This window comes from Trachypithecus francoisi, unplaced genomic scaffold, assembly GCF_009764315.1.
Source record: "Trachypithecus francoisi isolate TF-2019V2 unplaced genomic scaffold, Tfra_2.0 Lachesis_group1, whole genome shotgun sequence".
Taxonomy (NCBI): domain Eukaryota; kingdom Metazoa; phylum Chordata; class Mammalia; order Primates; family Cercopithecidae; genus Trachypithecus; species Trachypithecus francoisi.
In genome coordinates, this window is record NW_022681454.1 from 7,069,679 (window position 1) to 7,085,070 (window position 15,392).

Consider the following 15,392-nt stretch of genomic DNA (forward strand, 5'->3'; position numbering starts at 1 on the left):
AGGTGGTCACTAGCCACACATGGCTATTTAAGTTTAAATTAAGTAATGTTAAATAAAATGAACAAGTTAGTTCCTCAGTGGCACCAGCCACACCAGCTTGAGAGCCACATGTGGCCAGTGGTTGCTGGTTGGGCAGCCGTGACGTAGGGCACCTGCCTCACTGCAGAGAGCGCTGCTTGATGGGCTGCCCTAGAACAGGGCAGAGCTCACAGCCGCCTCTCCTGCTGGGCAGCAGGTGGCCTCGGGCGAGGGCAGCAGGGTCTCTCGGGCCACATCTCTTGCCCTTGGTCCCTAATGCAAAGATCTTTCCTGGGAGCCCCAGCTTCCGCCTGCAGGCTTTTCTGGAAGAAGCCCGCCTGGCCCACTCCATGAAAGGCAAGCGGGAACTTCTGGGAAGCTGGTACTCCGGAAGCCGCCCTCCGGCCCTGGGCTGATAGAAGCACATCCAACTCGCTTTCCCCTGGGGTGGGACAACCCCGAGGCATATTCCCGAGCAGGACTGAGTGCCAAGGCCCTCCGCTGTGCCTCGATGAGAAATCTCCCTTTATTGGCTACTTTCCCTGCCTTATGTCACTTCCTCAATCCCCAGCCAGTGTTTCCTGGAATCGCCTCCCAAATAAGACGCTTGAACTAGATTCCTAAGATCTGCTTCCAGTAGAACCAAACCGAGACAGCAAATCGTGGCTCCGTGCCTTGGCTTACGAATCTATAAAAGGACATAATAATGTCCAAACCCTAAAAGCAACAGCCGTATCCACAAGGTTGCTGGGTGAGTCAGCTGCCGTCCGCTCCATGGAGCGCTTGGCGGGGTGTGGACAATGTGATGGAACTGGGTCTGACATCCAAGGTCCCTGCGGTGCAGGCAGTGATGCCTGCGAGAACGGTGGCCAGTGTTCCGGCCTTCAGCCAGCCCTGTTCTCCCTCTACAGTCTTCCAATTTTGTGCCTTTGACATCTGCCTCAAGAGAGTATTTGCTTTTAACCAGGCTTGTTTGTGTTTGCCCCTCCCAAGGGCCCCTAGTTTTTGGCGAGCCCATTGCTGCCAGCCTGGGGACCGATGGCACCCATTACTGGAGCAAGAACTGGGCCAAGGCTGCGGCGTTCGTGACCTCCCCTCCCCTGAGCCCGGACCCCACCACGCCGGACCACTTGACCTCCCTGCTGGCCTGGTGAGACCTGTGAGAATGTGGGGCTGGGGGAGGCAGCTGGGGCCTTTGGAGGCAGAGAGTTAATGGTGGGAATCCGCAGGCTGGTTTGGACTCATGATTATAGAGGAGGCTCTGCCCCGTGCTCTGAAAGGACAGCGCTTGTGGGGCTTACAACAGGCCTTCAGGGACCTGAAGATCTGTGGCATCCAGTGACTGTTCCATTCACATCTATTGACCTCCTCCTGTTGAGCCAACCTACTGTTAAGCACTTGCTCTGTGGCAGGCACCGTGGTGTATTGGGAAGCACTCAGGATTAGGGATGGAGACAAGGCTGTGTCACCCTGGACCTGGGACATCACCCGTAACATCTCCTGGTCCCCCTCATTTTACTCAAAGTGGGAGCAGACAGTACCTGTGGCAGAGCTGCCTATGAGACAGTGCAGGAAAAGGACCTGGAGCCGAGGGCTCCAGAAGTGGCCGCTGCTGCCTGCAGCGCACCTGCTGTGGTGCATGCACACCGTGGAGCCCAGCACCTCAGCCCCTTCCCTTCTGTTAGCTACCACGAGGGATGAACACTTAGCAATAGCAAGGCCACACAGCAAGCCTAAGTGTCCAGGCCGCTCTGGAAGCGGAGATGCATGCTTAGAACCCACCAGGAGGTTTGCAGAAGGCTTTCCGGAGGAGGTGGCATTGAGACTAAAGCTTGGGGATGAGTAAGAGTTTGCCCAATAGGGGAGGGTAAGACGGGGCTTCTTGGCAGAAGGAACCTTGGAGGAGGGGACAGCAGTGTGCACCCACGTGGAAATCACTGTCCCCCTGATGATACAGAAATCCTTGACTGGCATAGCCAAGGACTTACTCCACATCTGCAGTCCGATGTCTGGTGGGCAACTCACGTTTACAGAGAACTGCAGATCTTCCCCCATAAAGCTGCTACCCCCGCAGTCTTGCCCATCTCAGGAAATGTCAGGAACACGGACCAGAGGCCCTGGAGTCTGACAACGCCTCACTTGTCTGCTGTGGCCATCCTGGCTCAGGCCACCGTCCTCCCTGGCTTCCTACCAAGCCTTTCTGTTTCCACGCAGGCCCACACCCCTGCTACCCATCACAGTCTGCTCTCAGACATTTAGAACCTAGATTAGATCAAACACCCCTCTGCTCGGAACCAGTAAGTCCTCTCCCAGTGAAACCCAAGTCCCCACAGCGTCCCACAAGGCAGAACTCAATCCGGCGCACATGCCCTGACCAACCTCCCTCCCTGGGCCTCCTCTGCCCTTGGCTCCCTTGGTCTAGTCCCGGCTTCATGCTGACCCTGAACCCCAGGCAGGACCCTGCCTCGGGGCCTTTCCACTCATGGGAACCCCTGGCTAGTTCTCTCTTTCTTAGACACCACGTGGTTTGCTCTGTGACTTCCTTCAGATCTTCGCTGGAAGGCTCCTTCTCAGTGATGTTATTTTCTAATTATCTTCCTGATAATGGCATCCCCAGCCTGTCCCCAGCACGCCTCACCCCACCTGCTTTAGTTGAATCCCTGACACTCGCTCTGACAGCGCCCATGTGCCCCGTTTGCCTCTGCTTATTGCCAGTCTCCTCCGTCCCTCAGTAGAGCTGATACATGCAGAACTCTCCCTTTCGGTTCAGACGCACTCCCTATGCCTTAAATTGTACCAGGCACATAGGAAGCATGCAACACAATTTTGTTGAATAAATGAGTGAAGATAACTTCTAAATACATTCCTCTGCATCTAGGTAATGGCTAACATTTCCTGGGCCTCTGGATTGGAGGACAGCCTCACCCTCTTCACCCTTCATTTAGAACCACAAATAATGGTCCATTCGTTTTTATTTTTCATTTTATTTTATTTTATTTTTTGAGACTGAGTTTTGCTCGTCGCCCAGGCTGGAGTGCAATGGCAAAATCTCGGCTCACTGCAACCTCCACCTCCTGGGTTCAAGCAATTCTCCTGCCTCAGCCTCTTGAGTAGCTAGGATTACAGGGGCCCACCACCATGCCTGGCTAATTTTTTTTTTTTTTTTTTTTTTTAGTAGAGACAAGGTTTCGCTGTGTTGGTCAGGCTGGTCTCGAACTCCTGACCTCACGTGATCCACCTGCCATGGTCTCCCAAAGTGCTGGGATTACAGGTGTGAGCCACCACACTCGGCCTGTTCCATTCATTTTACTGTCTTAGGTGTTCAGCTCAGGGCACCTGATATATCAAAGAGTATATGTTTTTGAAACAGTTTTTGAAACACCAGGGGATGAAAGGGTAAATCCCAGTGAACTTGTGCCCCTTTGCCATAACCAGTGAATAGTGTTTGTTCTGCAAGCACAGCACAAACACACCGGCCAGCCCTTGTGCCACTGCCTTGTGTCAAGAAGACAAATGTCAGCACACATTCCTCGCTTTGTAACATGCAGAGCATGGGGCCAGTGATGTCCCTGGGACTTGTGAGATGTGCAGGCACACGCTGGAGTTTCTCTCTTACCCACTGGCTTCCTTATCTATTCATTCATTCACTGGCTGTACTGCATGTACCTGTCTGAAGTCGGGATTTGCCTTCAAAATGAAATAAGGTCTGAACTCCACCTTGTTTTGTCCTTGCCAGTGGGGACTTGCAGGTCACAGGCAGCGGCCACTGTCCCTACAGCACTGCCCAGAAGGCGGTGGGCAAGGACAACTTCACCCTCATCCCCGAGGGTGTCAACGGGATAGAGGAGCGGATGACTGTCGTCTGGGACAAGGCGGTGGTAAGGCTGGATCTGTTCTCGGAGCATTCGGGAAACACCCTACCTGCCCTGTGAAAGCCAATGCATTACGCACGCTGGGTTCTTAAAAGTTCCCTTCTTACATGAAGGCAGAAGCACATATACTAGGAGGGCGTAGGAGGGAACGCGTAACTTGTGAGAAAGTAGCTCAAGTCCAGGAGAGGCCTCTGCATTCGCGGATGTCACCCTTGTCCTTTATATAAAGATTGAAAAATGTTTTGTTTTCTCAACTACGTCTTAGTTCATGTGAAAATGGCTCTGTAACTCCGTGTGTATGCACGTGCACACGTGTTAGGAGTTGGGGTGTGGAGTGGGTAGAGAGAGATTTCTTGTTGCAGAGGAAGAGCTGGGTCTCACTCTGATCACTGACCTGACACCAAAGGTTTTTATCTTCTGTTAAACTTGGGCCTGGTGACATGGACAAGATGTCATCGTGGCTTTTGTGTCAACATACCTCTGTGTGGTTAATTAAATGTCCTCTCTGATGAGGCTGGGCCCTTTGGGGTTCTTGACGATGGTACGTTTTTAGCTGGGAGAGGAGAGAATTCCAAGCCTTGCAAGGACTCCAGCTGGCAGGCTTCCATTTGTGCCCAGCCGCCCCTCCTCCTGGCCCCATTATGAGAGGTTCTTCTCATCTGTGGGTCTTGCCTTTAGGCTACTGGCAAAATGGATGAGAACCAGTTTGTCGCTGTCACCAGCACCAATGCAGCCAAGATCTTTAACCTGTACCCAAGGAAAGGGCGGATTGCTGTGGGTTCGGACGCTGACGTGGTCATCTGGGACCCCGACAAGGTGAAGACCATAACAGCCAAAAGTCACAAGTCGGTAAGTCCTGGCCTATTTGTGCTGCTGAGATAAGTGATTCTTCACTGTAACCATTTTAAAAGACTGATTAAAATGATTTATGAATTTTCCACCTAGAATGTGATCTGATATAGAGCCTGACTGGAGAGATTGGGAGGAGGGATTTGAGCAGGCTCAGTTAAGCTGCTTCTCTTTATCTCTCTGCCTCTCTCTGCTTCTGCTCATGGATGCACGCGTTGCCAGCCATCTGATACTGCTTCTAATGTGTAAGCTTCAGGGCTCAGCGAGGGAAAGTATTAGGTCTAAGGTTCTCAATTTAATTATCAAGCTAGAAAGGATTTTATTTGGTATATTAGAAAACTCCCACTCAGTTTTGCGGCTGGCTGCTAATAGACAGGAAAAGGTTGGCCCTAAAGTGCACACTTTTTCACATTCCATGCCCATCGTTATGGGCCATTTCTGCTTTGTATCTTATATGCTTTTGATTTCTCCACTCATCCAGCAACCTACCCAAAGATGCATGCACAGAAAGGGTGCATGCAGAGATGGCAGAAGACACCTGTGCCTCCCTGAAGGGCTTGCTTTAACACCCTTGTGCATGGCCAACAGTGGCCTGGGGTCTGAATTAACAGTTACACGCACAGACCCAAAAGGCCACAGTGGTCCCTGGCTCACTGGAGTCTGTGCAAGGACACAGGCCAGAAGCAGGGCATATGCACACCGTGACGGAGCTGCAGTGGGTGTTCCCGTAGTCCCTGGGCTCACATACTGGAGAAGGAGACCACAGGTATGGGGACAGGACGCCAGGCACAAGGAAGTTTCATAAGAAAGCCACAGGAAACACTTGTAGCAGCTCATGGGCATGGCCCTGGAGTATCCACTTGGCTGCAAGAGACCTGGCCTGCAGAAGCAGAGGTCTTAGCTGCTTACTGACCTTGTCCGGCTCACCAATCCAGGTCATTCTTACAATACACAATACTCCCTGGTAACACTACTTGCTTCCCACAGTCCCCATCTCCAGGGAATAGGGTGCCTGAGATCATCTTCTCATGGAGAAAGGTTTATGCCACTCACATGTACAGTCCAGCAGGGCATGCAATTCTACTCTTTGTTATTATGAATTATTTCATGTGTGTACACACTGCTTGGGGTCTGTGCACATAGGAGAGGCAGTGGGAGAGGGTCTTGTCAGTGAGAGGGTGTCTTGGTCTCAACCACGTCTTAGTTCATGTGAAAATGGCTCTGTAACGCCGTGTGTATGCACGTGCACACGTGTTAGGAGTTAGGGTGTGGAGTGTACTGTGCTACTGTAATCGATACCACAGACTGGGTAATTTATAAAGAAAATAAATTTATTTGGCTCACGGTTCTGGAGGCTGGGAATTTCAATATGAAAATGCCGGCATCTGGCAAAGGTCTTCTTGCTGAGTTATCCCATGGCGGAGGGCAGAAGGACAAGAGAGGACAAGTGTGAAAGAAATATCAAGAGGACGCTGAATTCGCTTTCATAACAAGCCCAGTCTCACAATAACTCACTCACTCCTGTGATAACAGCATTAACCCATTAATGAGGGCAGAGCCTTCATGACCTCATCAGCTCTTAATGATCTCACATTTTAATAACAGTGCAATGGCAATTAAATGTCTAGTTGAATTTTGAGGGGATATTCCGACCATAGCAGAGGGTGTGCACTCCCACTGCCATCTGGCTGTGGGAGCTGCCCCTTGCTTCGTAAGGTGATCCTCATCTAGAAAGGAATGTGAATGTCTGAGTTAGCCAGTCAAAGGTCGGCAGCAAAGGACCCAGAAGGGAGTAGACTGAGCTGGGATTGTCTTACTATTTCAGTGTGGGATCAGGGGCCATACCAGATTCCATGCTTAGGAGTGGGCACTCCTGGATTATCATCACAATCCAGCCAAATACTGTTTTGTAGTTACTCCGTGCTTAGCATTCTCCATGCATCATCTCATTTAATCCTCAGGATCTTCTAAGTTAGGTATATTGTTATTAATAAATGAGAAAATGGGCAGACAGAGGATATGTGCGTAAGTTTCCTTGGATGCTGTTACAAAGTGCCACAGGCTGGGTGGTTTAAACAAAAGAAATTTTGTCTCTTAAAGTTATGGAGGATAGAAGTTGAAACCAAGGTGTTGGCTAGGCCATGCTCTCTCTGAAGGCTCTGGGAACAGATCCCTTCTAGGCCACTCTTTTAGTGTCTGACGTCCCCAGCAATACTTGGTTCCACAGCGTGTAAGGCATCCCTTACATCTCTGCCTCTGTCATTGCGTGGCCTTCTCTGCTGTGTCTTCTCTTTTTAAGGATGCCAGTCATTGGTTGTTGCGCCCACCACCCCCCAGTGTGACCTCATCTTAACTAATTACACCTGCAAAATCTCTGTTTCCAAATAAGGTCCTATTTTGAGGTCATGGGGGTTAGGACTTCAACATATCTTTTTTTGGGAGCACGATTCAACCCATAACAATATGTAATATACCCAGGGGTACCCATCTGGGAGGTAATTGTCTTCAGGTTAAACTCGGGGAAGCATCCCTTCTCTGCGTGAGGCAAGATATGAATTCTTTTCAGAGCAACAAGAGGGCAATTGAGGACACCGTGAAGTGGTTTGACCAAAGGATTTTGTCTGTTTCATTTTCTTTGTCCAAAGCAATGCCATCCACGTCATTGCAATTTTTTTCAGAACAGGGATTGAGAAATGTTGTTAGAGGTTAGTTTTGTTTTTATATGTTTTAAAAAAAATACTTTTAACAATGAAAAGAGATCATTTCTTGAATACTGACCAGTGATTAGATTTTAGATCTACTTTTCTATAAAACACACCTTTTATTCTTTCCTATCGTTGTGGAAAACATTCACGTCAAAGAGCCACGTCATGGGTGTGCATACATGTTTGGATGTTTTAAACTTTCTTATCAAGATATAATTCACATACCATAAATGTCACCATTTTCAAGTGTACAATTGAGTGGCTTTTAGTATATTGAGAAGGTTGTACAATCATCACTAATTCCAGAAGGTTTTCAGCACCTCCAAACAAAACCCTGTGCCCATGAACAATCAGTCCCCCTCTCCCTCCCTTATTCCCTAGCAACCAGTAACCTGCTTTCTGTTTCTGTGGATTTGCCTATTCTGGACATTTCATAGAAATGAAATCATCCAGTATGTGGCCTTTTATGTCTGGCTTCTTCTACTTAGCATCATATTTTTGAAGATCATCCATGCTATATCATGGATGGGTACCATGTTCCTTTGATGGCTGAATAATATCCCCTTGTAGGGATGGACCACGTTTTGTTTATGCACACATCAGCTGACTGGCTGCTTTTCAAAGGGTGTAAAAGAAACTAGTCCTCCCTGGAGGGAACCAGGGAACGGGGGCTCATGGATGGGGGAGACAAGAGGTTTTTTAATCACGGTGTTTTGTGTTGTTTAAATTTTTACATTGTTTGTATATTACCTTTAAGAAAAGAAGGCATTGACATTTAAAATTTGGTGTTGTTGTGAAATGCAGGGTGTGGCATTTGTGATATGACCGGGGCCTCCTCACATCTGGCAGCTTGAGACTCTCACCACAGCATAGCATGTTCCTCACCCAAGCATAGGGACAGCAGCCCAGATCCCCAAGGGCTGGCCAGTTTCAGCTGGGAGATGGGTGACTGGCTCCTTGCACCACCTCTCCGTATTCACAATTCACGTTTCCCTCGGCACAGTTATGAATCACTCCATAGTGGAGCCACTTTAGGGTGAGGGAGAATTAGGTTAGCAAATGCTAACACTGGAAATGCACTGTCTGCCTGGGTCCTGCGAGGCCGGCACAGTGTCAACAGCTGTGTATAGGAGACGTGATTGCCTGGAATCCCCAAGATGCACCTAAAAATCATCAAACACCATCAGATTACAAACCAATATAAAGAATTGATAGTTTTTCTATGGAAGAATCAAAAATCACTTTGGAAAATAGAATGGAAATCAAAATCCTATAATAGCAATAAACACTAGAGACTTGGTCTGGCATGGTGGTTCATTCCTGTAAACCCAGCACTTTGGGAGGTTCAGGTGGGGGAACTTGAGGCTAGGAGTTTGAAACCAAACTGAGTGACATAATGAGACCCTGCCTGTACAAAAAAAAAATAAAAAAAATTAAGCAGGCATGGTGGTGCATGCCTGTAGTCCTAGCTACTTGGGAGGCTGAGGCAGGAGGATTGCTTGAGCCGAGGACTTGGAGGCTGTGGTGAGCCATGATTGTGCCACTGCACTGCAGAGTGAGACCCTGTCTCAAAACAAACAAACCAAAAAAATAAAAAACTAAAGACTTACATAAATTCAAGGACCTTTACACTGAGAAGATTCAATATGGTGAACATATCAGTTCTTTCTAATCTAATCTATAAATTTGATGTGATCCCATCAGAAAATTTAATTATTTAGCTCGGAAAGCAGAGTTCCCAGATGGGAAATGTGAGAGTAGCTGAAATAGTTCTGAAAAAAGGGAAGACTGGGCTGGGAGTGTTAGTCATCCTAGTTATTAAAACATGTTATAAAGCTGCAATAAACCAAACAGTTTGGCATGAGTACAAGAAAAGAGAGCCAAGGAATAGACTGACTGCATATGAGAATTTGGCTTACAATAAAGGAGACAGTTAGAATTGGGAAACGATAGTTACTCATCCAAATGTGTTAGAACACCTGGCGCATGATGCTTAATGTCTCTCTGCCCTGCTATTTACTACCAAAGAAATCAAACCATGGATCAAAGATTAAGATAAAATTAAACTATGAAAGGATTAGAATAAAACACACATTTTAAAAAAAAATGATAATCTTGAAGGGGAAAAGATCTTGCTAAGCAAGACACAAAACTTAAGAAATGGTAAAGGAAAAGAATGGTCTGTTTGATCATTGACTACATAAAAAATATACAAAATAATCTGTGTGGCAAAAACAATTACTTCATATGAGTTCCAGAGACAGAGGACCAGGGAGGGAGGAAATATTTTGCAACACACATAACAAAGGATAAATTCTTTAACGTTGAGTGTGTACTTTTAGAAATCAGTAAGAAGAACGGCAAGACCCTGAGAAACAGAACAATGTGCAAAACGCAGTGACACAGTAAGAAATATAGAAATGGCATGTGTTGATTTAAAAAGAGACCCAGTCTCAGTCATAAAGGCAAATAACAACCTAGAGATAGTATTTTTCACCTGTGCCAGCAACTGAGATCAGGAGTTTAATATACAAAGATAGTGTTTGCCAAAGGCTGTCAGGTAAACTCACGGAGTTTTGTTGGAAATGGAAACTCGTGTTGTCTTTTTTGGAAGGCAAATCTATCAAAGGCGAAAATCCATTTACTCTGTGGCCCCAGACTCCACACTCGAAACATGCTCTTGTGTGCAGACTGTGGATGCAAGGTCTGTTTCAGCGTTGTTTTTAGCAAAGGCATGGCAATGACCCAACTGTTTATCCTTGGGAACTGGGCATGTAAATGGTAGTACATCTTCCTGATGAAATACGGTATAGCAATGTAAAAGTGTTTTGTGTGTGTGCTGATAGGGAACAGTTGCTGAGGTAAGGAAAAACGAAGGTGAGAAATGTCTGTGTAGAGATGTGTATGTCAGACAATTATTCAGGCCTTGGACATACCTAGAGATACAGAAGAAACTCCTAAAGGCATATGTCTCATACTCAAGTAGAAGACAGATTTACCTTTCTATCACATATCTTTGACCTACTTTTAAAATAATAAATAAAAGCAGTTGGCTGGTGACAGTTGCCATACAAGTTCAAGTATTCACTTTAAGAGTGATGGAAGGAATGTATGGGTTTTGTGTTTTGTTGTTGTTGTTTTCTGGAAGCAGAGTCTCACTCTATCCCCCAGGCTGGAGTGCAGTGGCGCGATCTTGGCTCACTGCAACCTCCGCCTCCCAGGTTCAAGCAGTTCTCATGCCTCAGCTTCCCGAGTAGCTAGGATTACAGGCATGAGCCACCGTGCAACGGCCAAATGTGTGTTTTAAAGGAAATGTTATTTTGTCTTTCAAATTAGCAGAGAAAGAAAAAAATGGCATTACCCAATGCTGGAGGGCGCTAACATGAAATGTTCCCTTATTGCAGATACAGTGTCAGTTAGTTTCATCCCTTGGGAAAATAATTTGCCCATAGGGAACACATGCTTTAAAACAGCTCATATTCTTTCACCCAGTCATTTGGTTTTAGAAACCTATCCTAGAGAAAAAAATATTTAAAGAGACATTTTAAATAAAACAAAGAACATTGTATTTATTTTTATGTTCAGTATAGTCAAAGCAGCCACACTGCATAACCCCAGGGGGACCCCCTTCCTGTTCATGATGCCCCAGAACAATATTGATTTGATTATAGAAAGCTACCAGCAGCCTACATGCCCAACATTGAGCTGTTGGTTACATACATTGTGGACCATACAGTGGAATATTAGACAGTCAATAAAAGGTGTTTTTAGAGAGAAAAAAAAAACCATTGGAACATGCCTATGATATAATGTTAGGCAAAATCGCTGTTATGAACAGCTCGGTTGGAGCAGAGCAAACCCTGGGAAGTAACGCTGAGGCTGTTCATGCAGGCAGTGGAGTACAACATCTTCGAGGGCATGGAGTGCCACGGCTCCCCACTAGTGGTCATCAGCCAGGGCAAGATCGTCTTTGAAGCTGGAAACATCAACGTTAACAAGGGCATGGGCCGCTTCATTCCGCGGAAGCCATTCCCGGAGCACCTCTACCAGCGCGTCAAAATCAGGAATAAGGTGAGTGTGTCTGCAGGGGAGCGGGCCCACCCGTGGGACCAGAGCTGACAGTGTCTCTTGGGGAATCGAGATCTGACATGTGCAAAGTTAATAATGTCATCGCTCTGGGAACCTCCCTTTCCTTGTCTGTTAAATGGGTTGAGACGCTGGCCTGGGCTCCTGTCTGAGGACAGGAGTGAGCATCAAATGAGGACACGCAAGTTCCAGGGCTTTGTAAACTGTAGAGGTGTGCACCCGTGAGGGTGGGTGGATCATGGGAGGGATGCTTACCAAGCTGCTCTGGGCGCTGTCCTGCGTCATCTTAAGCAATCCTGCCCACCCACTGGAGGTGCTGTGATCCTTCTTTTGCAGCCCAGAGCCGTGAAGGACTTAGCCAGAGTCACGGCCCAGAAACCCTCGGGTCTGGCCCTTTGGAGCAAGGCATTACCCCTGGCGTCTTGCAGGCAGGGCTCCCTTCAGATCCGCCCTTTCTTCCCTTCCTTCCTCCCTTGACATTTCTGCCCTGTCGTTCCCTATTTTCCTTGAACAACCTTAGCGCTGACCTCAGGGCATCTATCAAAGGGAAGGAGCAGTCTCTATTCCTAACTTCAGAGCAACTCAGAGGGGGGAATTTTCTTACAGCTGAGATAGACTCCCACCCGTAGCCAACATCTTCCCTAGCCAGGCCCTCCCATCCCCGTGGCACCTGCTTTCCCCATGAGACAGCTGATGTTTGCCAGAAAGTCCAGCTTAATGTGTGTGTGCACGCGCGTGTGCATGTATGTTTGCGTTATGTGTGCACGTGTGTGGGCAGGCATATGGGGATGTGTGTGCATGTGTTGAAGTGTGTGCGCGCGTGTGTATATGCGAGCATGTGGGGGGCTGTGTGTGTGGGGGCATGTGTGTACGTGTGTGCGTATACGTGTGTGGTCCTGCTCTTTGTGTGCTTCATAAGTGGCACCAATTGAGATGGAAAAGTCCAGAGGCCTTCCTGCACTCCCAGGCTCCAGCCCCAACTGTGAGGCTCTGTGTCTGGTTTTGGTCCCTCCCCAGCTTCCATGAGGTGTAGCACCCAAGTCAAAGACACCAAATTGCACAGATGCTTTGCACGGGATGGGGAAACAAGGGATGGGGCAGAAACAAGTCAGATCCGGGACAAGGCCAGGCACAGGCGGCAGGCCACTTGAGGACAGGGGACTCATGGAAATCCCTGGCTGGGACACCCACTGAAGAGGCAGAAACACCCCTTGGCTGGCTTCATTTCCTTCTTGGTCTGAGTCTGAGGCCTGCGGTTAACAGTCCGCTTCCGTGAGAGCAGATATGTGACCCCAAACGCCAAGACAGCAGTTTGCAGGAGCAGTAGGACCAGGGGTCCTGTCGCACAGGGATTCCTTCATGCCTGCAGGAGCTAGGCCAGGTGAGGAAGAGACCTGCACCAGAGCCTGCCTCTGGCCACCTGAGCTTCAGGGAGTGATGAAGGGCCTCACCCAGGAAGCAACGCAAAAGCCACAGAGAAAAGCTGACAGGATAGAGTGAGGCCCAGGGAGTCAGGGAGCAGGGCTCCAGGGACAGAGGGGAGGGCCGTCAACGTGATAGGCAGGTGCTGGGTCTTTGAACTGTGTGCTAAAATTGAGGCTTCCTCCTGTGGAGAGGCAGGAGGCCAGAGTTGGGGATCAGTGTGCTGTCACCTGCTATGGAGGAGGAGGGAGCCGGGGCTGGGTTCAGGACACTGTCACCTGCTGTAGAGGGTGAGGCCCCATGTTGGGGTAGGGCGCTGCCACTGACCCATGCTGGGACCCTGGGCAGGTCCCTGAACATAGGCTGTTCTCCAGTGCCTGGAGCAGGTGCCCTCCCAACCTTGGCCACCCTTGAGGTCACCTGGGCTGCTATCGGCAGTTCTAGCCGGCTGACAGCCTCCTGCCTGGAAGCCCTGCTGCTTTCATGGTCTCCGCCCCCATAGCCCTTTCCCAATGGGGCTGGGGCTGTGGCTCCATTGTCCTCCTCCCCATCCTCCTGCAGGCTGGTGCGGAGGTGTGCTCCCCACAGCGTCCCCAGCCCTGCCCCCCCACAGACCTGGCCCACTCCTTGTCCCTCTGTACTGAGTTTTCTCCCTCCCTGTCTCACCTCCCCACTTCTTCCCCCTTTCTGGAACCGTCTTCCAACAAACTACCTGCCCCCCGAATCTTTGCCTTGCCATTGACTTCTGCAAGAATATACATGAAGATGGGGCCCTTGCTGCTGCCTGTCTGGGATTCAGAGGTCCTTTCCGGGGGTGGGTAGGCGGTAGTGTCAGGGAAAGTGATTTCTTCTTGGAAGGCATTTGGGGTCCTCCTGCATGAAGCTTTGTGTGTATGTGTATGTGTGTGTGTGTGGGCATGTGTGTACGTGTGTGCGTATACGTGTGTGGTCCTGCTCTTTGTGTGCTTCATAAGTGGCACCAATTGAGATGGAAAAGTCCAGAGGCCTTCCTGCACTCCCAGGCTCCAGCCCCAACTGTGAGGCTCTGTGTCTGGTTTTGGTCCCTCCCCAGCTTCCATGAGGTGTAGCACCCAAGTCAAAGACACCAAATTGCACAGATGCTTTGCACGGGATGGGGAAACAAGGGATGGGGCAGAAACAAGTCAGATCCGGGACAAGGCCAGGCACAGGCGGCAGGCCACTTGAGGACAGGGGACTCATGGAAATCCCTGGCTGGGACACCCACTGAAGAGGCAGAAACACCCCTTGGCTGGCTTCATTTCCTTCTTGGTCTGAGTCTGAGGCCTGCGGTTAACAGTCCGCTTCCGTGAGAGCAGATATGTGACCCCAAACGCCAAGACAGCAGTTTGCAGGAGCAGTAGGACCAGGGGTCCTGTCGCACAGGGATTCCTTCATGCCTGCAGGAGCTAGGCCAGGTGAGGAAGAGACCTGCACCAGAGCCTGCCTCTGGCCACCTGAGCTTCAGGGAGTGATGAAGGGCCTCACCCAGGAAGCAACGCAAAAGCCACAGAGAAAAGCTGACAGGATAGAGTGAGGCCCAGGGAGTCAGGGAGCAGGGCTCCAGGGACAGAGGGGAGGGCCGTCAACGTGATAGGCAGGTGCTGGGTCTTTGAACTGTGTGCTAAAATTGAGGCTTCCTCCTGTGGAGAGGCAGGAGGCCAGAGTTGGGGATCAGTGTGCTGTCACCTGCTATGGAGAAGGAGGGAGCCGGGGCTGGGTTCAGGACACTGTCACCTGCTGTAGAGGGTGAGGCCCCATGTTGGGGTAGGGCGCTGCCACTGACCCATGCTGGGACCCTGGGCAGGTCCCTGAACATAGGCTGTTCTCCAGTGCCTGGAGCAGGTGCCCTCCCAACCTTGGCCACCCTTGAGGTCACCTGGGCTGCTATCGGCAGTTCTAGCCGGCTGACAGCCTCCTGCCTGGAAGCCCTGCTGCTTTCATGGTCTCCGCCCCCATAGCCCTTTCCCAATGGGGCTGGGGCTGTGGCTCCATTGTCCTCCTCCCCATCCTCCTGCAGGCTGGTGCGGAGGTGTGCTCCCCACAGCGTCCCCAGCCCTGCCCCCCCACAGACCTGGCCCACTCCTTGTCCCTCTGTACTGAGTTTTCTCCCTCCCTGTCTCACCTCCCCACTTCTTCCCCCTTTCTGGAACCGTCTTCCAACAAACTACCTGCCCCCCGAATCTTTGCCTTGCCATTGACTTCTGCAAGAATATACATGAAGATGGGGCCCTTGCTGCTGCCTGTCTGGGATTCAGAGGTCCTTTCCGGGGGTGGGTAGGCGGTAGTGTCAGGGAAAGTGATTTCTTCTTGGAAGGCATTTGGGGTCCTCCTGCATGAAGCTTTGTGTGTATGTGTATGTGTGTGTGTGTAAGCGTATATACAGGTGTGTATATCTGAGTGTGTACGTGTGTGGGCATGT

The 15,392-nt window shown here is 49.6% G+C and overlaps 1 protein-coding gene across 3 annotated transcripts in view; it reads left to right on the forward strand.

Annotated features, from left to right (window-relative positions):
- CRMP1 (collapsin response mediator protein 1) overlaps window positions 1–15,392 on the forward strand; it is a 72,321-nt gene that overhangs the window by 51,637 nt on the left and 5,292 nt on the right. For all 3 annotated transcript variants that reach the window (XM_033213710.1, XM_033213713.1, XM_033213711.1), the window contains 4 exons: window positions 1,012–1,168; window positions 3,755–3,896; window positions 4,569–4,739; window positions 11,336–11,515. In XM_033213710.1, the coding sequence (XP_033069601.1) occupies window positions 1,012–1,168; window positions 3,755–3,896; window positions 4,569–4,739; window positions 11,336–11,515 (650 nt within the window). The remainder of the gene's footprint in view (window positions 1–1,011; window positions 1,169–3,754; window positions 3,897–4,568; window positions 4,740–11,335; window positions 11,516–15,392) is intronic.